Genomic DNA, 24,079 nt, shown 5'->3' on the forward strand with positions numbered 1-24,079 from the left:
TGTTAGGTATATCTTAAAATTAAAAAAATTATTTAAAATATTAAAAAAATTCAATAAAAAAAAATGAAAAATAAGTTGTGAAATTCCAAAACAAACAACCTGATCCGTTTTGTTTGATGAGCAATGTTGGGTATCATGAAAAAAATTTCATGAAAATAATCATGAAAGATTTATGACCATTAAATTATACTTAAAATAAAACACCACACATTAATCAAGATAATCCAAGAACCATAAATTTTTCATGATCAGTTTCATCAAATTTTTTCATGATACATATCTTTTCTCTTGTTTGATTACGAGAGTCGTTTGCCAAAAAATACATAAACTACGTTTTGTTTGAAGCAGACCCAACACCAAGTACTCCTCACTTCATATATACAGATGCGTAGCTTGGCATTTGGGACACAGTTGACTCTCACATATAGGCAGAGAGAGAGAGAGAGAGAGCTGTGTATACAAATACTAGTACTGGTTTCTGCGATGGCGGAGAAAGAAGAATCACTGAGCTCCAACACGGCAGGGAAGCCCATCCGATGCAGAGGTAGCTCAGCATCCAAAGCTTTTTTGTTTTTTCTCATACGATTTTGAGTTTTTGTTACAAATCTCTGAAACTGAATCGTCAATTTCTAACGCGAGCTTAAAATAACAATAATAATAATAAAAAATTGCAGCTGCGGTTGGGCGGAAAGCAGGGGAGCCATTGGTGATAGAGGAGGTGATCGTGGCTCCTCCAAACCCTTACGAAGTTCGCATTCGAATCATCTGCACTTCTCTCTGTCACAGCGACATCACTTTCTGGAAACTCAAGGTAAACTTGTTTTATTTTATTATAATTCCAAGAATTGTGTAGTATATAAACTTAGCAATTCGTTTTCATTCCTGTTTTTGAAGGATCCTCCTGGATATTTTCCAAGAATATTCGGCCACGAATCTGTTGGGTAACTATAATTTCCAGTATTCCTTCATCATCCAACGCCTGTTTTAATTTACTTATTTTTTGTGTAATTTTTTTCTTCATTTTAGTTGACTTTTCAAAATTTGTGGCCTTTTGGTCATAAGTTATTTATTAATTTTTATTTTTATTTTTTATTGTGGTGCATAGAGAAGATGACAGGTTAATAATAGAGAATCTCCACTCAAATTAAAGTCACAACTTGATATTTATTATTTTATTATTTAAACAAGTTTTTAACTTTAAAATAGAGGACAAAAGTAACAAGTTTAAGTCCAAATTTTGAAATAGACCATTTAAAAATAATGAAAAGAATCAAAATTGACATCTCCCTTAGCTGTAAAAATTTTTGGGAGAAATTGTTTGAGACCCCTATAAAAGGAGTACCTCACGATCCTGATGTATTGATTATTGATGTGTTTGAATTTTTTTTTTCTATCTGTGACAGTAGTGACATTAATGGTTTAGATCATTTTGGGAGTTATGGGATTGTGTTTTGTAGGGGTGTTAATCATTAGGAGAGCTGAAGCCTACATCAATTCCATAGATGGCTGGCCGGTTGAAGCCTATGATGCACTGTTCGGGTTTGCTAGGGAAGCTATTGGAGTATTTTTACAGTAAAATACACATGACTATAAACAACATAAATAATTCCCATAGATGGCTGGCTGGTTGAATTCTCTAATCTAATATATAAAGTATAATATAAATGAATAAACTAACAATTACTTTTTTTGGCCGGCATGATATACACCTAATCTTGTGAAATATTATATTATCCTAGTATGAAGACTTTCTGTGAATGATATCTACAGAGTCCACTTACCCTTGCTTTTCCCATGAAATTTTCTTACAAATGTGAATATTTTCCATTTTGCTCATGACTGTCATGATCATGTGGAAGCCTGATTTTCTATTCTTGATGATAAAGTTTTGTGGCTGTAGATCATGTGCTGCCATTGGGTTTCTTTGATTTTTTTTTTTCTCTTGTAATTTTTTAATGATTGTTTTGGCTGTTTAAAAAAAAAAAAAAAAAAACCGGAAACTGAAATTTGGTGGCAATCTTGATTCTTCAAAAATTAATCATGATGAATTCATGAATTGTCGAATGCTTGCGTCAATTTTTTAAGGTTCATAGCAATAATTTATAGAAACACTCCAATTTATTTTTTTTCTTTTTGTTGTATTATCTTATACTTATATTAAATTTTTAACAGTTCATTTGGTGTGCGTTATCACAATACTTGTTTTCTAATTTTAAGATATTAATTTTGATGAATTTACTTATGCAAACAAAAGAGAAATTAACTTTGATGAATGGAAGAGTGCATCCTTTTTGTGATCCAAGACAAAGTGCAGGGTCACTTACCTTATTGGACTAATGTATTTGCACCATGAATCAATTGCCATACAATCTTGCTGATTTTACTATTTATTTGGGGACTAAACATTTTAGCTAAAAAGCTGAAAAAGTCACTATAAGTTGTCACATCACTTGCCAATCAAAAAAAAAAGTTGTCACATCACTTTCTCTACTTTTCTACACATCTTTTCATAAAAAGCTAAAAAGTTACTAAAATAGTCTCTTCCAAAACAAAGAGTGACGACAGCAATATAACTTGAATTATTTTCTTTTAGTTCCGATCCTTCATACTAATGCCCTGTTGAAGGCTTAAGGAATTTTGTAGTAAGGCATCCTCCTCTTGAGCATCTTGAAAGATGATAAAAGTTTTCTGTTATAAGGTGCAAGTTTTCTCTTAGAAACTTTTAAAGATTTTCTCTGATCAAAATAAATAAACCACAAAAGGAGAAATAAGTTATACTAATAAATTACAAATAAAATAAGAAGAAAGTAGAGGTTTGCTCTAGGATGGAAATAGGATTTGAATTGTGGCCTTGCATTGGTCTGTTTTGTGCATGATGACTTTGGTGACTGTCTTAACTTCTTGTCTTGTTTGTGCTACCATTAAGATTTCATCCTTCTCCACATCTTCTATTTCAAGTTTGAGCTCAATGACCATTCATGCTTTCTTGTTGACAAGTGGCTTAACTACTTCACATTTATGTTCTGTAAGGGCTGTGGAGAGCATTGGGGAGAATGTAGATGAGGTGATGGAAGGAGACATTGTCATCCCAAGCTTCTTGGCAGATTGTGGAGATTGCATTGATTGCAAATCCAAGAAGAGCAACTTATGCTCAAAATTCCCATTTGAGGTCTCTCCTTGGATGCATAGAGACAAGACAAGTCGATTCACGGATCTTAAAGGGGAGACTTTATACCATTTCTTATATGTGTCAAGTTTTAGCGAGTACACAGTCGTAGATGTTGCTCATGTAACCAAAATTGACCCTGCTATCCCACCAAATAGGGCATGCCTCCTCAGTTGTGGAGTGTCAACAGGTAATATGTTTGGATTTTGTTACTTGTTTCAGTCAAATTTATGACAAAACCTTTAGATTTCATTTCTTTTACTAAATATTATTTTCAACATCATAATTGTCATCGAATGTTTATATGGCTAAACTCATATTGTATATATGGCTAACCTTTTGAGATATTGCATCCTTAGCTTTTTTTGTTTGTTTGCCCTAATAGTTGTACTGAAAAATTATAGACTGACTTGCATATATTGAGATGACTCCAAACTTTTCACTCTTGAGTCAACTTTGCAGCCAAGCTATTTTTAAAGCATTTGCACTTGATTAAAATATTGCCCTGGAGCCAGAAATAATCGAATTACAATATTAAGCACAATTTGGGTTTTCAGGGGTAGGTGCTGCTTGGAGAACAGCAGATGTAGAAGCGGGGTCCACTGTTGCTATATTTGGGCTGGGAGCAATCGGATTAGCAGTATGATTTTACAACTAACATAAGTTTTTTTCCTAACCAAAAAATGAGGAAAAAGCAAGGTTGTTAAGAGACCATAATGATTATGATCTGGTGTTGTAGGTTGCAGAGGGTGCAAGAATGTGTGGAGCAACTAGAATTATTGGTGTGGATGTGAATCCTGACAAATTTGAAACAGGTTAATAAATTTTTTTGTTGCTATGGTTTGGATAATAATTTTAACATAATATTATCAAGTGATTCACGAGTTTGCTTGGCACAGATTTGAATAATGTTGTCCTCCCCTTTTTTTCTTCTCAGGCAAAACATTTGGAGTAACTGATTTTGTGAACTCTGCAACTTGCACCGACAAACGTTTGAGTGAGGTACATTTGTTAACCCTAGCACTAATGTTGAGAACATGTCGATTATTGAGATAGAATACCAATTGTTGAAGAAGAGATGCGCTTTTCGTGGTATGAGATTGTGCCTCAAGTGGATTAGTATTTCAGCGGACATATTGGCTAAAAAATTGTTTTTTTTTTTTGATCAACATGAAATTAAAAGTACAGGAAGATGAAATGCACTGAGAGAGATTCGGAAGTATAAAATACCCCTACTACTGCTACTCGCAACCATACAACCAACCCCTTGGCCTCACGATTTTTTTTTTTTTTTTTTTTTTAAAACAAAAAAACGTTAAGAAGGACTTAACAGAAAATAAAATACAAGATTCCCACAAAATCAACCCACCAAAACACCCAAACTGCTAAAAACCTATTCTAACACCCAAGGTGGTAACCCAATAATTTTAAACACCTACTGCACTCCCAATGCTACTGCACTCCACGCCTTTGCTGCCCACGCCTATGCTGCACACAGCCACGCCTATGGTATTGCATTCCCAAAGCCAACCACCCACCTGCTATTTTTGAAACTAAAACTTATCACCTATGTTGCTCCAACTTCCAATGCCCACTTCCTACAACGCCCACCTGCTACACGCTCCTCTGCTCCTGCACGCTTCTGTGCACGCTCCTCTGCTCCTGCCGAGGACATCTCCATGGCTGGAAAGACTCCCTTGACCGGAAAAACTTCATAGCCTCCATACCCACACTGTAAGAAATATTGATAGAGAGAGAAAGACAATAAATTGTATTATTGATTGATTTGTGTTATTTTTATTACAATGATTCATGATTCCTATATATAGAAGAGGGTGAGTGTGTAGTAGGTAAGGAGTAGGTGAAGTGGAGGTGGTAGTGGTGTAGTGGGTTTGGTTTAGTGGAGTAGGTGAGGTGGTAGTGGTGTAGTGGGTTAGGTTTAGTGGAGTAGGTTTAAGTGGGTGAAGAGGTGATAGGTTTTAACAGCCCCCCGCAAACTCAAGGGGGATAGGAACTAGCCAACTTGAGTTTGGAGAGAGTAACAAAACAAGAAAATAGATTAATACATAAAATAAAAGAGGATAGGAGACACTGTATGGTCGTGTCAGACCGTTGGTGAAGACACTGTATGGTGGTGTCATAACGGTGTAGAGGACACTGTATGGGGGTGTCATAACGTTGTAGAGGACACTGTATGGTGGTGTCAGACCGTTGGTGAAGACACTGTATGGTGGTGTCATAACGTTGTAGAGGACACTGGATGGCGGTGTCAAACTGATGTAGAAGACAGTTTATGGGGTCATGTCGGACCGTTGTAGCAGACAATGTTGTGACAGTTTACGGAGTCTTGCTGGACCCTTGTAGAAACTAACCGGAATCAATGTCGGGACAGTTTACAGAGTCTTGTCGGACCCATAAAGGAGCTAACCGGAATTAATGTCGGGACAGTTTACAGAGTCTTGTCGGACCCATAAAAAATACACTGTATGATGGTGTATATAGGTTGCCCAAATATATATATATATATATGGATATATATAGTGAGCCCTCAAAAGTCGCGCCCTCAAAAGGCGCGCCCACTTCATCAAAAGGCGTGCCCGACAGAAAGCGTCGAGCCATCAAAAGGTGAGCCGGAGACGCGGCGAGGCACGTGAGCGACAGAGTGGCGTGTCGGCCGCGTCGTCAGTGTCGATATAAACCAATGAGGAGGCTGTGCTTGAGGCAGAAGCGAAGACAAAAAAAACCTGGGAAAAAACTTCTGAAAAACTCTTCATTTTCTGAGAGATTGCCTCGAAGAGCTGCAAATCTTGAAACACTTCCCTTCCGAACATTATCAGTCTGAAATTGCTATTTCGCTGAAACACTCAGCAACCCAAAAAACATGGCCTCTTCTTCCCGTTCAGCTACCCAGAATATGGCATCCTCTTCCCGTGGTCTGCTCACGCTCTTTCCAGACCTGAACGAGTCCACAAGAGAAATAACTGGTGCGGTGGCACTGGAAACTCAACCAAGCGCCCCGGAGTTTGCTCCGTTGAACTTTCCTATGCGGTCTGTGGAGCAAAGAATGGCAGTGCAGTCGGATGTGGAGGCCAATCAGTATACATTGAAGTCATGTGTGGAAACCATGACTGCGGTTACAAATTTGTCGAACCGGCTGCAGAGTAGGACAAATGAGGTGCAGCAGTTAAACGCCCAACTGGCTCTGCTCCAACGCATGTATAAGGATGCGCGAGCAGAGATAAGTGTGCTAAAGGCGGAAAACAAGGAGCTGAAGCGGAAGGCCACCGTTATGTTCCGATTTGGAGGGCCGCCATATGCTCCAGTGGAGGAGCAGGGAGTAGTGATCATGCCCAGTGGAGTGGGAAACATGGAGGCAACACCTGCAAGGGCCGCCCAGGACGGAGGCAAGAAGAAAAGACCGGCGGCAGAGTAGAGAAGAAAAAAAGCCCACCTGTGAATGTGGTTGTTTGTTTGTATTTTTTTTTTTTTTTGGTGTAAAATTGTGATCGGGGTTGATCCCTGAGATGAATAAAATATGGTTTGGTGTGCAAAGTTAGATGGTATGAATGGAATTGGAAAAAGATTAAAAATAATGTGAAAGAAAAATAAAGAAAGAAATAATAAAAATATATTTGAAATGGAGAAAATAAATAAAAATAATGGAGTTTGAAATCAAAGGGAGGAGAGAGGATGATGTTTTTTTTTTTTTTTTTTTTTTTAATATATAATAAAAAGAGATATATAGATATATATATAAAATAAAGAAAGTGGGGAACAAAGAGTGCACCAATTAAGCTTTAGAATAAAAAAAAAAAAGTTTGGACGGTGGATGCAAAGTGAGGAGAGAGAGTGGGTTTAGTGGATAGAAAAACTCCCAGTGGAGATGGGTTTTCAGTCCAAGCCTCCTTATGATGTGATCAAGGAATGAGAGTGGTGTCACTGGGTTCATCCTCCATTGTAGTGTTGACAACACCAATAGCTCCATTCTCTGTATAGTTTTGGCCTCAAACACGTACTTTGTGTCCTCCACTTGGAGGTCCAAGAGGAGAGGGACTTGGGTTTCTTCAACATTTGCAGCCAAAGAGAGACAGGTGGCAGCTGCAAGTTGGATCATCCATGGCTTATCTCTTTGAAAATGGAGGCTAGAAAGAAACCTATCTAGATAATTAATGGCAAGAATTGCAGTGAGAGCTGTGAACCCATAATGAGCATTGACTTTCAACATCCATTCCATAGCCTCCATGCGAGCCACAGAGATTGCAGAGTCTGTGGTGCCATTGTTGTCATCAAGGTTGAGTGCAAATCCATTATTCTTCAGAATTTCAGCCACAGTGACCACTGTTGCAATTGCCATTCCAAGAGCAGACAGCTCAACCTCATTATATTGCTGCATGTACCTCTTAGCGAGGTTGACATAGAAGAAGAGGGGTTTCTTGGTGTTGGAGACCTGGATGCGGTTCCTCTTGTGAGATTCAGAGATCCGGACATTGACTGTTGATATGAGGGATGAACCTGAAGCACGACCTGTTCCAAAAGCAAAGATTGAAATAATGCTGGGAAAGAGAGAGAGAAGCTCTTCATCTTCCCAAAACAGGTCATGTTCCAATACCAGCAGATGGAAAAGAGAGAGATTATTATCACTTTCTCTCTCCTCTCCTAAGCTCTCTATTCCTACAACAACTTCTTCACAGTACAGAGAATCTTCTAATAGAAAAGAATGGTTTTGCTGGTGTTGAAAAACTCCAGCGGGCAGCGAAGGCATGGTTGCCGGCCGGCTGCCCGCCGGAAAGAAAGGAATATAGGCCTAAATCTTATAGCTCTGATACCATGTAAGAAATATTGATAGAGAGAGAAAGACAATAAATTGTATTATTGATTGATTTGTGTTATTTTTATTACAATGATTCATGATTCCTATATATAGAAGAGGGTGAGTGTGTAGTAGGTAAGGAGTAGGTGAAGTGGAGGTGGTAGTGGTGTAGTGGGTTTGGTTTAGTGGAGTAGGTGAGGTGGTAGTGGTGTAGTGGGTTAGGTTTAGTGGAGTAGGTTTAAGTGGGTGAAGAGGTGATAGGTTTTAACAAGCCCCAACCCCAGCAAAAGCAGACTGTCAATCTTCCTTGACTGAAACTATGGCTGGAAACACCTCCAACCATTGGATTTCCAAACCCACCTCTGCCACTTTATCCGCAAGCTCACCCACTCCTGACAACACTCTACCGAGACAGTTCCTTGGCCGGAAAAATTCCATAGCCAACAGCTCCATGGTTGGATAAAACTCCACACCCAGCTCCACTCCAAAACAACGAACAACCGCCGAGACACCACCATACATCTGGATGAAGTTCACCCCTCAAACTCCCACTCGAAAAGGAGCGCTCGAATGAAATCTTAGACAGATCTAGATCAACTTCAACACCCTAGTTCCCCCCAAACAAAGCACCGAAGCAGACTCCATAGATCCAAACTCGAGCTCATCCCTCAAACTCCCACTTGCAAAAGCGCGCTCGAATGAAGATTCAACCAGATCTGACCAACCTCTATTCCGGTCCAAAACCGACCTCCTTCTACTCTGTTTTGACCCTTAAACCAAGCACCCTGTTGATACAAAACAACCCCCTGTTGATATAATATAAACACTCTTGTTGATACACAACAAACAAACAGAGGCACCCCCTGATGAAACAAAAGAAAGGACACTAAAGTGGAAAGAAATTGTGGGAATCAAGTTTATTAGAAACAAAAACCAACACACAAACACACAAGAGAGCTGGGCCAGCCGACCGCCATAGCCAAAGGCGGCGGTCGGCCGGCCAAAAGTGAGGCTCGGGGGTGGAGGTTTTTAGAGAGAGAGAGAGAGAGGTGTTGGGTCAACCTTGAACTATCTGGCTAAAAAAAAAAAAAAAAAAAAAAATTTGTTTGATAGCAACTAATAACTAATTTGATAGCAACTAATAACTAATTTACCTGCTGTGACCAGTCATTACAAAGGTTTTTTGTGGGTGGATAGGTTTAGTTGTATGAAAATTGGAAAGACATTTGTTATTTAGCTATGGCAATGTGCAGCGTGGGATTCATCCTCAAAAAAGTTACAAAACTATATGATTCGGGTGAAAAAAAATGGCGTATAGCTTTCTCTGTGTCACCAAATTTTATTTATTTATTTATTCTTCTTTGCCATTAAGCAGGTGATAAATGAGATGTCTGGTGGAGGTGCTGACTATTGCTTTGAATGTGTTGGTTTGGCATCTTTGGTGCATGAAGCATATGCTTGCTGCCGAAAGGTCTCTCCCTCTCTCTCACTCACACATAGAGACCACATGTGTGCATGTGCACGTACACATGATCAACCACACACTTCTAGATGCAATGGCTAACACATAGGTTATTGGTTACACATTTTTGGTGTATCATGTATCTTTTTCCCTTCAAAAAAAAGAAGAAAAGCAATACCATGTAAGCTATATGTGTTTGCTAAGCTCTAAACAATTAAGTTACACTTCTCTTTACAAGATTAAACTTTTAAAAAAGTCCGTGGTTAACAATCTAATATGTTATTAGAGCAAACTAATATCGTGCAACATTATTGGTGCACTACATGAAATTTTTCCAAATTAATTTATCTTTTAATGTAAATTCTGTGAAAATATTAGGTTAGGCAGTGTTTTTTTTTATGAGAGATTGTATATGTGTATATATATGGCAGTGCTATGTTACATGGACTCGGATATGAGTGTCGGGTACGGGTATGTATCTAGAGGTCGGACTCATTAAATCATAAATTTAAGGGTACGGAAATTCGGCAAAAAAATGTCATATTTTTATATTTTTAATCTAATATATGAGATAAAATGGTACTATATGTAACTTACAGTGTCAAAATGACATTTATAGCAATTATACAACAATATGTACATATAATAATAGTGTTATAGGTATTAGTTATCCTCCATTTATGTTGCATGTATATCTTGCATGGCTTTGTAGAACATGCTTCATATATCTTAAATTTGCCAGATTATAGTAAGTTAGCATTGAAAATGAGAGAGTATTGGAAGTTATCCTCAGAATTGAGAATTGAACAGAAGGTAATCATTATCCAGGTTGACGAGAGATCTAGAGGGAGTCTAGTGGAGATTATAGAGAGGAATTGACTACAAAGCTTCTCTCCGAAAATAGATTTGGGAGGTGTAAGTTGGGTCGTGCAGGCTTTACAGCAAGTGGGGAATCTTTACAAAGGAGACACTTTCTTTAGCAAATATCATAGCAGCTCCGCTGTGTTTTGTTTACAGAAGTATACCAATGGTAAGGGTGCTTTTGTTGAGTTGTCGAAATGGGAGGGAGGCGTCAAGAAGAGCAATATTATCATTCCGGCGGGGAATAATGGTAATGGGTGGATGGATACAGCTACCATGCTTCGTAAAATCATTTGCAATGAACCCAAGAGGAAAACTATAGGTATGGGTGACAGGGTTAGAGTTACAGAAGGAGTTCAGAACAAGGGGACAAAGGAGAAGACTTGGGAAAGGAATACAGGGCTGAATAGAGGGAGAAAGTTTGTTGATTTGTTCATTGAAAATCGAATGGGTAATTTAGGGGTTGATATGGAGCGGGCGGTAGTTTGTGTAAGATGTGATTTCTTAAGCAGCTGGGCGCAAATTGAAAAAGAGTTGAGCAAATACTTAAAGAAGTCTATTGCGCTTCGGCCATTTCAAGTCAATAGAGCTCTATTATGGGTAAGTAATAGAGAGGAAGCAAATTTTATTGAAAACATGGGATTGAGGTTCTTCAACAGAGGTGTGGCGATCAGTTTGGAGAAGTGGTCAGAGGTGAGGCATGTTAAACCAGAGGTGATTATCTCTTATGGAGGGTGGATAGCAGTGTGTGACTTGCCATTTACCCTTTGGAATGAAAAGGTATTTCAGTACATCGGTCAAAGGTGTGGTGGTTTGTTGGAAGTGGATAGAAGAACGGTCTCTTTGGAAAATCTATTTGAAGTAAGATGGAAAATCAGAGGTTTTGATTCTGGTTTTCTGCTAGCTTGTATGGAGATCAAGGAGGGAGATCGATATTCTATGGTGCATCTCAAGTCTCTGTCCAAGTCAGTGCGACAGAAGGGGGAAGTTTGGCCAACGATCTTTTGGCATCAGTCTGCTGGTGCATCTTTTGCCGGCAACGAGGAAGACGAAGGGGAAGAACAGCCAAGAGGGACATGTAGCGGCTTTGAAGGGAAAAATCGAAGGGGTATAGGAGTTGAAGGGGCTGGAGTTAGTTCCCGTACGATGGCTGAAATGGAGGATAGATCAAGGGATAATAGGCTTTGGGAGGTTTCAACTGGGCCGGTGGGGCATAGTGGGCCAACAATTATTTTGGGCCCAAGTGATTTTTATGAGAAGGCCAGAGTGTTATGAATCAACGGCCCAGGTTGGATTCTCCAAGAGTTGGGCTATTCTGTAAGAAGCAAGTGGGTTGTAATGTTGGGCCTCAAAGTGTGGATGTGGTCTATGTAACTGATTTGGGTCCAGTGGGTCAATTGAAAGGGGTTATGGGTTGGAAGAGAGGATTAGTGATGCAGTTCGACCCGATTTGCTTGTAGAGGAGAAATGATCAATGGAGGAGGATGAGGCTCAGCATTAGGAGTCGTCTGGGGTGCGAGAGGCTGATGATGTGGATCGTGAGATGAATTCTTCAAGGATTAATTAGTTTCGACTAACGAGGGACGAGATTTAGCTTGGATTAGTCGATGTCGTGAATGGATCTGTCGAGGACCTACAGAAAACAGAGAGGAATGTGGAGGAGTGGGTCGATGAGAGGATAGAGGAGATGAACGATGCTGATTTGTTGAGTCGCAAGGTTGATGATGGGTGTTTCGAGCCTAACGAAGTGTTGCAAGCTTTGGAAGTGTATGGGTCTGAGACGAGCTCAGAGTTTGTTTCTGATTCAGAAGGCGATAGAGGTGATCAAAAAGAGGATGATTTTCAGTTGTGTAATCTCTTTAAAGAACAAGGCACTGTTGAGAATGGAGAGGCCGAGGTTGCCTCTGAAGCAATGGATCATGTCAGTGACACTATTATCCAAGATCTCACAGCTCCAGCATCTAAGACGGGTAACATTGCTAGTCAAATTTTGTCTTCTCTTGGGAATGGGGTAGGAGGATCTCAGAGTCAGGTTCTTGATGGTTCTGTTAGGGGAATGGATGATCAAAGAGTCTTGCCGGATATTTTCAGAGCCATGATGTCTGGCTCTACTTTTAATCTTGTGTCCTATAGTGCTAACATTCCTGTAGGCCAAGTAAATGATGCTCAAGTGGGAGAATCAGTTAATCATATGCCCAGGAGAAGCGGTGTTTTTAGTGGAGTGAGGGATAGTGAGGTTGAAACTGAGCATTGGTTGATGGAGTTAAGCAAGTATGCGTTGTGTCCTCTTGAGGAAAATGAAGTATCTCTTTTTAGGCATTTGCTTCAAGTTATGGGATTTTCGTTAGTAAGGTTAAATGGGAGGGAGGGGGTTAGTGGAGAGGAGCTTGGTGTATCCAGGGGGTAACGTGTTAGAAGGGGAGGGGCTTCAGTTAGAAAGGGGCTAGGGAGTTAAGGAACTTGGTGAGTACAATTAATTATGATAGGAGACATGAGGAGTTTAGGGGTGGCAATATTTCTCAATGAAGATTGTTAGTTGAAATGTGAGGGGTTTGGGCTCCCGGAAGAAGAGGGGGGTCATTAGGGATTTTTTGAAGAAGCATCAACCTGATATAATCATTTTTCAGGAAACTAAAGTGGAAGCTTGTGATAGGAATTTCATTAAAAGTGTTTAAGGAGTTAGGTATAAAAAGTGGGTTTTTGTACCATCAGTGGGAAGGTCTGGAGGTCTTTTATGTATTTGGGATGAGAGGGTGGTTTTTGAGTTTGACTCATTAGTTGGAGAGCTCTCATTATCTGTTAAGTTCAGGAATCTAGATAATAGTGAGTGGTGGTTGTCGGGGTGTATATAGACAGGCTTTGTGGGAGAAGTTAGGTGGGTTATATGGATTATGCTACCCCAATTGGTGTTTAGGGGGGGATTTCAACGTGGTTAGGAAGATTTTAGAGAAGCTTACTGGGGGTAGAATCAATAGGAGTATGAGAGATTTTGATGGGTTCATTAGAGGTTGTGAGTTGGTGGATTCTCCTTTATTTAATGCAAGATTCACATGGTCTAATCTAAGGGAAACTAGGGTATGTTCTAGATTGGATAGATTTTTATTTTCTTTGGGTTGGGAGGGGGTTTTCCCCAATGTGAGACAGGAGGCGTTTCCAAGATTGCTGTTCGATCATTGTCCCATTATGATCGAGAGTTGCCCTTTTAGGTGGGGTCTGGCCCCATTTAGGTTTGAGAATATGCGGATGGATCATCATTTATTTAAGGAGAACTTTGCGGGGTGGTGGAATAATGCTAGATGTCATGGGTGGGAGGGTTTTAAATTCATGAGAAAGTTGAAGGTCACTAAAGAGCAAGTGAAGCTTTGGGATAGGGAGGTGTTTGGAAATTTGGAATTATCTAAACTTCAAGTTATGGGTAAGATGGAGGAGATAGATTCTTTGGAAATGCAGGGGAATGAGGTCGAGGATTTGAGAAGAGAGGAGGGAGCTAGGCGTGAAGTTGGAAGAGTTGACTCTTACAGAGCAGATTTTTTGGGCACAAAAAGCAAAGGTGAGGTGGTTAAAGGAGGGGGATGTTAGTTCAAAATTCTTTCATAGGGTTGTTGACGGGAAAAGGAAGAAAAAGTTCATTAAGAGGCTGGAAGTAAGGCCAGGGGTAGTGGTAGATTCAGAGGAGCAAATAGTCGAAGGGATTTTGGATTTTTACTCAAAATTGTTTTTGAAGGATGTGATAGTCAGGCCTGGGTTAGAAAGGATTGAGTGGAGGCCTATTGATTAGGAAAGTGCCATCTGGTTAGAGAGGCCTTTTGAGGAAATGGAGATTAAGGATGCAGTTTTTGAGTGTGAGAGGTACAAGGCTCCAGGTCCCGACGGGTTTTCTTTGGCAGTTTTCCAAGATTGTTGGGAGGTGGTAAAGGGGGATTTGGTGAAGGTTTTCATGGAATTTTATGAGTCAGGGGTTGTTAATTTATGTGTTAATGCCACATTTATTTGTTTGATTCCCAAGAGGGATGGAGCCATCCGAATTGGTGATTTTAGACCAATTAGTTTGGTAACATCACTCTACAAGATATTAGGGAAGGTTTTGTCAAAAAGGTTGAGGGCTTCTTTAGGAGATACAATCTCTTCGACACAAGGGGCTTTCGTGCAAGGTAGACAGATTCTAGATGTGGTGCTGGTGGCGAATGAGGTGGTTGAGGAGTGTAGAAAGTCTGGAAAGAGAGGTCTTGTATTTAAGGCAGATTTTGAGAAAGCATATGATCATGTAGATTGGCATTTTTTGGATTTTGTGATGGCTAGGAAAGGGTATGGTGAGAGATGGAGGTCCTGGATAAGGGGATGTTTAGCGTCTTGCAATATGTCGGTGATAGTCAATGGTAAACCGGGGTAGACTTTTAAGGCATCTCGAGGGTTGAGACAGGGAGATCCTTTATCTCCTTTTCTCTTCATCATGGTAGCGGATGTATTAGGAAGGATGGTGGATATGTTAAAATTCACCTACTACACACCTACCACTACCACCTACTACACACTCACCTACTTCACCTACTCTCCACCTACTCCTCACCTACTCCATACCTACTACACACTCACCTATTCTCTTCCCACATCCTCTCTTCTATATATAGGAATCATTGTAATATATTAATACAATAATCAATAATACAATCATTTCTCTTTATACATTAAATTTCTACATGGTATTAGAGCAGGTTTAGAACCTACTATTTTCGCTTCCCCGACGGGCGGCAACATCATCTTAGCCGCCCGCCAGACCTCAACCTATTCCGCTTGAATTTTCTACACATACCTTGATCACTCTGCATGTCCTTCCTCCTCCTGCTGCTGAATACTGGTTTGCAACTTTGCTCGGTCAGTTCAATTTACACAAGTTCCTATCCTCTGTCAAAGAGAATGGATTGATGCAACCCTCCGAATCTTCATAGCTAAAAAACCTTGGAAGACACCTTTTGCAACAATGGTGGACGAGGACAATGAATCATCATCGGCTACAGTCCTCGATCTCACAAGCTTCCAGCTACACGATCTCAACTCAGTCGAGCTTCCACCGAGTCTGACCGAGTTGGACCTCACCGCCAATCGACTCTCCACCTTGGACCTCCGGATTGCCCACCTTTCCAACCTCAGGAAGCTCTCTCTCCGCCAGAACCTCTTACACAGCCGCCACACCCATTTCTCAGCCTACTCTCTCTCTAGATCGAGAGGCCATCCTTCTTCTTCAACAAGCCAGCACTGCCGCCGTTTGCATAGACCTCCATCGCGGCTTCAAGCAACACCGCCGATGACCCAACCATCAACTTGTTGCAGCTTCGACAGTCGTAGGCGTCGCGGCCCAAGCTGCCACTCACCTTCGGTGCTTCTCTTCAGTGTAACGAGCAGCTCCTCACAGACCCAAACACATCGGAGCTCCATTCCTACTGATCGTAGCTCTCTCAAATCTATGGAGCTTGAGAATGCCATCACAGATCGACGAGTGCTTGTTCTCAATCTTAGATCTGTAGTCTTTGATCTCCGACCTCGGATCTGAGTTTAACCACTATGACTCCGCTGTCACGCGAATCAACAACGGCTAGTCGTCGGAGTCGCTGAAGTTGTCTCTTCTGCCTTAAATCGCCTCAGATCGTCAACAGCATTCTCAAGCTGGTGTGTTTTACTCTCTAGTTGAGAGAGGCTTGCACTGAGCCCATCCACCACATGTAACAGAATCAATGTAGTTCATAGAACTGGAATTTCTGACAAGGGAAGGGCAAGAGTGAGAAGCAGCCAGGGGAGGAACAGGACGAAAACCATAGCTGGGATGGGGATCAAATTCTTCATCGCTTTCTTCGTCGGGGTTAAAGAAGTTGAAGGAGGCTTTGTCTTTGGATCCAGAAAGTTCCATGATTTGCTTGTCCCTGCACTCCGATGACTTCATTGATCCAAATTCAATGTATCTGAACAACAATCCAACCTTCTCCACTCATTTATTTTATTATTATTTTATACAAACCCTACTTTACCCACTTTACCTTTATTTATTTTATTTTATCAAAAAAAAAAAAAAAAAAAAACACCATTACAAACAATTTACAAATTTGCACAACCAACCATATTTTATTCATCTCAGGGAACAACCCCGATCACCCTTTTACACACACAAAAAAAAAAAAAAAAAAAAAAAAAAAACAAACAAACAAAACAACCACATCCACAGTGGGATTTTTCTTCTCTACTCTGCCGCCGGTCTCTTCTTCTTGCCTCCGTCCTGGGCGGCCCTTGACGGTGTTGCCTCCGTGTTTCCCACTCCACTGGGCACGATCACTATTCCCTACTCCTCCACCGCAGCATATGGCGGACCTCCGAATCAGAACATCACGGTGGCCTTCTGCTTCAGCTCCTTATTTTCCGCCTTTAGCACACTTATCTCTGCTCGCGCATCCTTATACATGCGTTGGAGCAGAGCCAGTTGGGCGTTTAGCTGCTGCACCTCATTTGTTCTACTTTGCAGCCGGTGCGACAAGTTTGTGACTGCCGTCATGGTCTCCACACAAGACTTCAAAGTATACTGATTGGCCTCAATATCAGTTTGCACCGCCATTTTTTGCTCCACAGACCGCATAGGAAAGTTCAACGGAGCAAAATCAGAGGTGTTTGGTTGAGGTTCACGGGCCATCGCACCAGTTATCTCTCTTGTTGACTCGTTGAGGTCTGGAAAGAGAGTGAGCAGACTACGGGACGAAGAGGCCATTTTCTGGGCAACCGAGTGTTACAGAGTGTTTCAAGATTTGCAGCTCTTAGAGACAATCTCTCAGAAAACGAATATCTCTCTCAGAAAATGAAGAGTTTTTCAGAAGTTTTTTCACAAGGTTTTTTTGTCTTCGCTTCTGCCTCAAGCACAGCCTCTGCCTCAGTTTATAAAGACCCTGACGAAGAGGCAGACACGCGCATCATGCGCTGCTCGGCGCTCGACGACAACATGGGCGCGCCTTTTGATCGCCCGTCTTTTGATGGCACGCCTTTTGATGGCACGCCTTTTTATGGATTGGGCACGCCTTTTGATGACATGCCTTTTTTGACAGATTGGGCACACCTTTTGAGGGTGCGACTTTTTAAGGGTCCGACAAGACTATAAACTGTCCCGACATTGATTCCGGTTAGCTCCTTCAAGGGTCCGACAAGACTCTGTAAACTGTCCCGACATTGATTCCGGTTAGTTTCTACAAGGGTCCAGTAAGACTCCGTAAACTGTCACAACAACTGTCACAACACCTTTTGAGGGTGCGACTTTTTAGGGGTCCGACAAGACTCTGTAAACTGTCCCGACATTGATTCTGGTTAGCTCCTTCATGGGTCCGACAAGACTCTGTAAACTGTCACATCAACATTGTCTGCTACAACGGTCCGATATGACCCCATAAACTGTATTCTACACCGTTATGACACCACCATACAGTGTCCTCTACAACGTTATGACACCCCCATACAGTGTCCTCTACAACGTTATGACACCACCATCCAGTGTCTTCACCAATGGTCTGACACGACCATACAGTGTCTCCTATCCTCTTTTATTTTTCTGTATTTTCTTGTTTTGTTACTCTCTCCAAACTCAAGTTGGTTAGTTCCTATCCCCCTTGAGTTTGCGGGGGGCTGTTAAAATTCACCTACTACACACCTACCACTACCACCTACTACACACTCACCTACTTCACCTACTCTCCACCTACTCCTCACCTACTCCATACCTACTACACACTCACCTATTCTCTTCCCACATCCTCTCTTCTATATATAGGAATCATTGTAATATATCAATACAATAATCAATAATACAATCATTTCTCTTTATACATTAAATTTCTACAGGGCTAAAGAGGTTGGTCTGTTTGAAGGCTTACAGGTTAGTAGAGATAAAATTAGTGACACATTTGCAGTTTGTGGATGACATTATTTTCTTCTCTGAAGGGGATGAGAGCCAAATGGTGAATCTTTTTTCGGTGGTTAGGCTTTTTGGGGTGCTCTCTGGTCTCAGGGTAAATTTAGAGAAGAGTAGGGTTGCGGGAATTAATATTGATTCAAGTTTGATTCAGAGAGTGGCTGAGTTACTTAGGTGTGGTATAGAGACATTTCCGATGAAATATTTGGAGCTTCCGCTGGGAGGTAACCCAAGGAGTGAAGTGTTTTGGAATCCGGTTGTGGAAAAGATAGGCAAAAGGTTAGAAGGATGGAGTAGGGCTTTACTATCCCGTGGGGGTAGGTACACCCTGGTTAAGACAGTGCTAAGTGGAATTCTGTTAAAACTCTTGTATTATTGATTGATGTTTGATTGATTTCTGATATATTGTGTTAGTTACAAATTCCTATATATAGAAGAAAATGTGGTAGTAGGTGTAGGAGTGAAGTGGAGGTGGTAGGTGGAGTGTGTGGTAGTGGAGGTGAGTGGAGGTGGTAGGTGATGATATATTTTAACAGCCCCCCGCAAACTCAAGGAGGATAGGAACTAACCAACTTGAGTTTGGAGAAAGGAACAAAACAAGAAAATACATAAAAATAAAAAAAGGATAGGTGACACTGTATGGTCGTGTCAGACCATTGGTGAAGACACTGGATGGTGGTGTCATAACGTTGTAGAGGACACTGTATGGTGGTGTCATAACGTTGTAGAGGACACTGTATGGGGGTGTCATAACGTTGTAGAGGACACTGTATGGTGATGTCATAACGGTGTAGAGAACACTGGATGGCGGTGTCAGACCGATGTAGAAGACAGTTTATGGGGTCATGTCGGACCGTTGTAGAAAACAGTTTATGGGGTCATGTCGGACCGTTGTAGCAGACAATGTTGTGACAGTTTACGGAGTCTTGCTGGACCCTTGTAAAAACTAACCGGAATCAATGTCGGGACAGTTTACAAAGTCTTGTCGGACCCATGAAGGAGCTAACCGGAATCAATGTCGGGACAGTTTACAGAGTCTTGTCGGACCCTTGTAGAAACTAACCGGAATCAATGTCGGGACAGTTTACAGAGTCTTGTCGGACCCTTGTAGAAACTAACCGGAATCAACGTCGGGACAGTTTACAGAGTCTTGTCGGACCCTTGTAGAAACTAACCGGAATCTATGTCGGGACAGTTTACAGAGTCTTGTCGGACCCTTGTAAAAGTTGCACCCTTAAAAGGTGTGCCCAATTTTTCAAAAGGCGTGCCCAATTCATCAAAAGGTGTGCCGGACATGATGGCGAGGCACGTGGGCGCCTTGGCTTGCGTGCCCGTTTGTCGGCTGGCGTCGCGCGATGCGCGTGTCTGCCTTGGCTATATAACCAAGACGAAGGCAGAGGCTGAGGCAGAGAAAAAACTGAGAGAAACCTCTGAAAAATCCTTCGTGTTGCTGAGAAAGATAGTTCCGTTTGCTGAGAGAGAGTCTGTAATACTCTGTTGCCCAGAAAATAGTCTGTAACACTTTGTTGCCCAGAAAATGGCTTCGTCTTCCCGTGGTCTGCTCACTCTCTTTCCAGACCTTAACGAGTCAACAAGAGAGAGAACTGGTGCGGTGACACTGGAATCTCAACCAAGCGCCCCGGAGTTTGCTCCGTTGAACTTTCCGATGCGGTCTGTGGAGCAAAGAATGGCAGTGCAGTCGGATGTGGAGGCCAATCAGTATACTTTGAAGGCATGTGTGGAAAGCATGACGGCGGTCACAAATTTGTCGAACCGGCTGCAGAGTAGGACAAATGAGGTGCAGCATTTAAACTCCCAGCTGGCTCTGCTCCAACGTATGTATAAGGATGCGCGAGCAGAGATAAGCGTGCTAAGGGCAGAAAACAAGGAGCTGAAGCGGAAGGCCACCGTGATGTTCCGATTTGGAAGGCCGCCGTATGCTGCAGTGGAGGAGCAGGGAGTAGTGATCATGCCTAGTGGAGTGGGAAACACGGAGGCAACACCGTCAAGGGTCGCTCAGGACGGAGGCAAGAAGAAGAGACCGGCGGCAGAGTAGAGAAAAAAAATCCCGCCTGTGGATGTGGTTGTTTGGGTTTTTTGTTGTTGTTGTTGTTGTTGTTGTTTTTTTTTTTTTTTTTTTTTTTTTTTGGTGTAAAATTGTGATCGGGGTTGATCCCGGAGATGAATAAAATATGGTTGGTATGCAAAGCTATATGGGATGAATGGAATTGGAAAGAGATTAAAAATAATGGGAAAGAAAAATAAAGAAAAAGAAATAATAAAAATATATGTGAAATCAAAAAATGAAAGATGGGGGAAATAAGGAAAGTGGGTTGGAGAAAATAAAAAATAATGGAGTGTAAAATCAAACAGAGGAGAGATGATTATGTTTTTTTTTTTTTTTTTTTTTTTTTTTAATATATAAAAGAGATATATATATATATAATAAAAGAAAAGTGACAAATAATGTGGGTGGAACCAGCACATGGTGTTGGTTTGATGATTCATTATTTTAATAAATATATATATATTAAAATAAAAGTAAAATGGAAAGAACGTGATGAGAGAACTTTAAAACTTTTGCTTTTGCTTTGGCATTGAAAGGTGGGCAACGGTCTGGGTCTGCAGAAGTTGAGATCCTTTACAATTATCTCTTGTCAAGGAGTGACTGATATAGGGCTTGAAGCAGTGGGTAAAGGTTGCCCAAATCTGAAGCAGTTTTACCTTAACAATCTGAGAGCAGAGATTAAGATCATCTTTGTTGTTACTAATTTGGTAAGCTTTGAAGAGCAAGTAAGCAGTTCCAAGAACCCCAGTGTAGAGAATACAGTCGTCATGTACGCGTCTCCCACTGCTCCCCCATGTCTTGTAAGGAAGAGAGAGAAGCTTGGTGAGTGAATCTTCGGATCTTTCGGAGGCTGATGATTTGGGGGTTTCTGGGATGAAATCAGGCATTTCGTTGGGAAAGAAACGATCTGCTATCACCGATCTGACGAGTTCGGGAAGTCGGAAGCGAGCCGGGAGGCGATCGCGGCGTGGTACATGACGTCGTGGAACGACGACGTTTCCTTGGTCATCAGCCGGAGCTTCCTGGCCTTCTCTCCTGTGAAGCAGCCCGGCGAGAACCGAGATCTGGCCGACGTCTGGTCCAGATCGGAGGCCGACTTGCTCTCCGACTTTGCCGAAAGATCGGCGTTGGTGCTGTTGGCGGAGCAATGTAGTCGGGTTCGGAGGACCAGCCGAAGAGTGGGGTCCACCATACATCTGCTGCTTAATCATCCATGACTGTTGTTGTTGTTGGTATTGAAGGTGGTTCTGCTGGTGTGGCTGAACTACGCTCGTTGCTGGTTGCATCATCGTGAAAAAAACCTAGCTTAGATGTGAGAGAGAAGGTATGTATAGAAAAAATTTAGCAGACTAGGTGGAGGTCCGGCGGGCAGCTAAGGTGAGATTGCCGCCCGCCGGGGAAGCGAAAAAATCAGGTTCTAAACCTGCTCTGATACCATGTTAAAACTCTTGTATTATTGATTGATGTTTGATTGATTTCTGATATATTGTGTTAGTTACAAATTCCTATATATAGAAGAAAATGTGGTAGTAGGTGTAGGAGTGAAGTGGAGGTGGTAGGTGGAGTGTGTGGTAGTGGAGGTGAGTGGAGGTGGTAGGTGATGATATATTTTAACAAATTCCAATTTATTTCATGTCTGTGTTTAAGGTTCTAGTCAAGGTAGCAAAATCTATTGAGAAATTAATGAGGGATTTCCTATGGGAAGGGAAAGATGAGGGTAGGAGGGATCATTTGGTGAATTGGGAAACGGTGTCCTAATCTAAGGAGAAAGGGGGTTTGGCTATTGGTAATCTAGTGGCTGGAAACATGGCTCTGCTGGGCAAGTGGTTATGGTGATTTCCCAATGAGTGTCGTTCATTATGGCATGTGGTTATTAAAAGTAAATATGGATTCAGGTTAATAGTAGGGACTCTCAAGTGTCTCGAGGGGTAGCGGTCGTGCTCCTTGGAAGTTCATTTCTCAGATTTATCCAGCTTGGTCCCAATTCATTTCTATGAGGGTGGGTAATGGGGAAATGATCAAATTTTGAGAGGATGTTTGGGTGGGTTCGATGTCCTTGGCTGGGTCATATCCACTTCTATATGGTGTTTCTCAATCTCATAATTGTTCTGTTGCGCCTGTGGCGGGTTCTTTGGTGGTTCCTTTATCTTGGAATTTTAATTTCCGTCAGAATCTTCATGACAGAGAAGTTTCGGAATTGATTTTTCTTTTGTCAAGGTTCGAAAATGTTTCTTTGTCTCCAATGTTGAAGAATAGGTTGGTTTGGAATATTCATTCGTCGGAGTCTTTCACTTGTAAGTCCTTTCTTGATAAAATTATTGATAATTCTCATGTCCCTCAGTTTTTCATGTGGATTTTGGTTCATGGGGGCACTCTGACCAATGATTCATTGGAAAAGAGGAGACCTTCGCGGTATCTTAATCCTCAATGGTGCATCATGTGTTGTAGAAGTGGAGAATCTTTGGATCTTCTCTTTTTGCATTGCTCGGTGGCTAAGTGTTTATGGATTAGGGTGTTTGGTTTGAGTAGTGTGATGTGGTTGGCCCCAAAAGGATGTGCTCAAATGTTATTATTTGATTTTCAAGTTTTCGTAAGATCAAAGAGAGCTAAAGTACCGTGGGGTGGTATAGTCTTTGCAATTTTTTGGGTTGTTTGGTTGGAAAGAAATGCTCGAATTTTCGAAGGAGTGGCCCGGGATATAGATTACTTATGGGATAGGGTGAGATACTTGGCGTCTTTTTGGCTCTCGACGAGCTCAGTATTTTGGGAGATTCTGCTTTTTTTGCTTGCTTCGGATTGGGTGTTAGTTTGTTTTATGTAGAAGTTTTTGAGTTTGGTAATTTTGTTTTGTTGTATTTTCTTTTCCTATTTTTGGTTTTTCTATTTCTGCTGTAAGAGGATATCTTATCCTCTTTTTTTTTTCTTGGCCTTGAGCCTTAATAAATCTTTGTTTGTTGCTGATCAAAAAAATAATAGTGTTATATACAATTATATAAGAAGTATCCGTTGAAAAGTATCCGACACATATCTCATACCCTTGTCTGAGTGTCGGGTGTCCGACACGGGTATTTGATTTATTTTGAAGAGTCCGTGTAACATAATGGCAGTGTTTAAGTGAATATACAGTTTCATTCAGAAAACTTACAAATTCAGGGTTGGGGAAAGACAATTGTATTGGGCGTGGACAAGCCAGGAGCGCATTTGAGCTTGAATTCTTTTGAAGTCCTTCACAGTGGGAAGATACTCACAGGATCCCTTTTTGGAGGTCTCAAAGCTAAATATGATATTCCCATCCTTGCTAAACGTTACATGGACAAGGTAATTTAATATTTTAGCTTTATATTTATTTTTATTTTTATTTATTTAATTTTTCCTTCCTTCTTACAACTGTTTTCCTGGACAATTAAGAGAAATCTGGCTTGATTAAATTTGTAAATCAAGAGTTCAATTTTTTATGATTTCACCTTGTTAATCATCTCTTATGTTTTTGTGCTTTCAGGAATTACAGCTGGATGAATTTGTCACACATGAGATGAGCTTTGAAGACATCAACAAAGCTTTTGATTTACTTCTTGAAGGAAAATGTCTCCGATGTGTGATTTGGATGAACAAATGAGTATGTCCCTCTGATGTTATTCTGTGTCTTCCCTTGGGACATCTCTTATCTTATTGTATGCTTCATAAGATCTATGGCTTTTGGTGTTGATTACAATAAAATTTACACGAGTGCTTACAATAAATTAACCTGCTCTTATTTTTGCTTGATGCACTGCTAC

At 41.1% G+C, this 24,079-nt stretch overlaps 2 protein-coding genes across 3 annotated transcripts; one reads left to right on the forward strand and one right to left on the reverse strand.

Annotated features, from left to right (window-relative positions):
* The first annotated feature begins 246 nt into the window (after positions 1–246).
* On the forward strand, positions 247–24,043 carry LOC114315238 (alcohol dehydrogenase-like 7). 2 transcript variants are annotated; one of them, XM_028261823.2, is made up of 10 exons: positions 247–544; positions 675–811; positions 895–941; positions 3,031–3,356; positions 3,724–3,806; positions 3,906–3,981; positions 4,104–4,168; positions 9,352–9,447; positions 23,457–23,621; positions 23,803–24,043. In XM_028261823.2, the coding sequence occupies exons 1-10, from the start codon at positions 385–387 to the stop codon at positions 23,917–23,919; spliced, it is 1,272 nt and encodes a 423-aa protein (XP_028117624.2). In that variant the 5' UTR covers positions 247–384; the 3' UTR covers positions 23,920–24,043. The 2 variants fall into 2 exon arrangements, with proteins under 2 accessions (XP_028117624.2, XP_028117623.2); XM_028261822.2 differs by lacking the exon at positions 9,352–9,447 and having other exon boundaries at positions 270–544.
* On the reverse strand, positions 6,637–9,071 carry LOC114278610 (uncharacterized). Its single transcript, XM_028220686.2, has one exon. The coding sequence runs from the start codon at positions 7,926–7,928 to the stop codon at positions 6,957–6,959; it is 972 nt and encodes a 323-aa protein (XP_028076487.2). The 5' UTR covers positions 7,929–9,071; the 3' UTR covers positions 6,637–6,956.
* Positions 24,044–24,079: the final 36 nt, after the last annotated feature.

This window comes from Camellia sinensis, chromosome 3 (assembly GCF_055761805.1).
Source record: "Camellia sinensis isolate YWXY chromosome 3, ASM5576180v1, whole genome shotgun sequence".
Taxonomy (NCBI): Eukaryota; Viridiplantae; Streptophyta; class Magnoliopsida; order Ericales; family Theaceae; genus Camellia; species Camellia sinensis.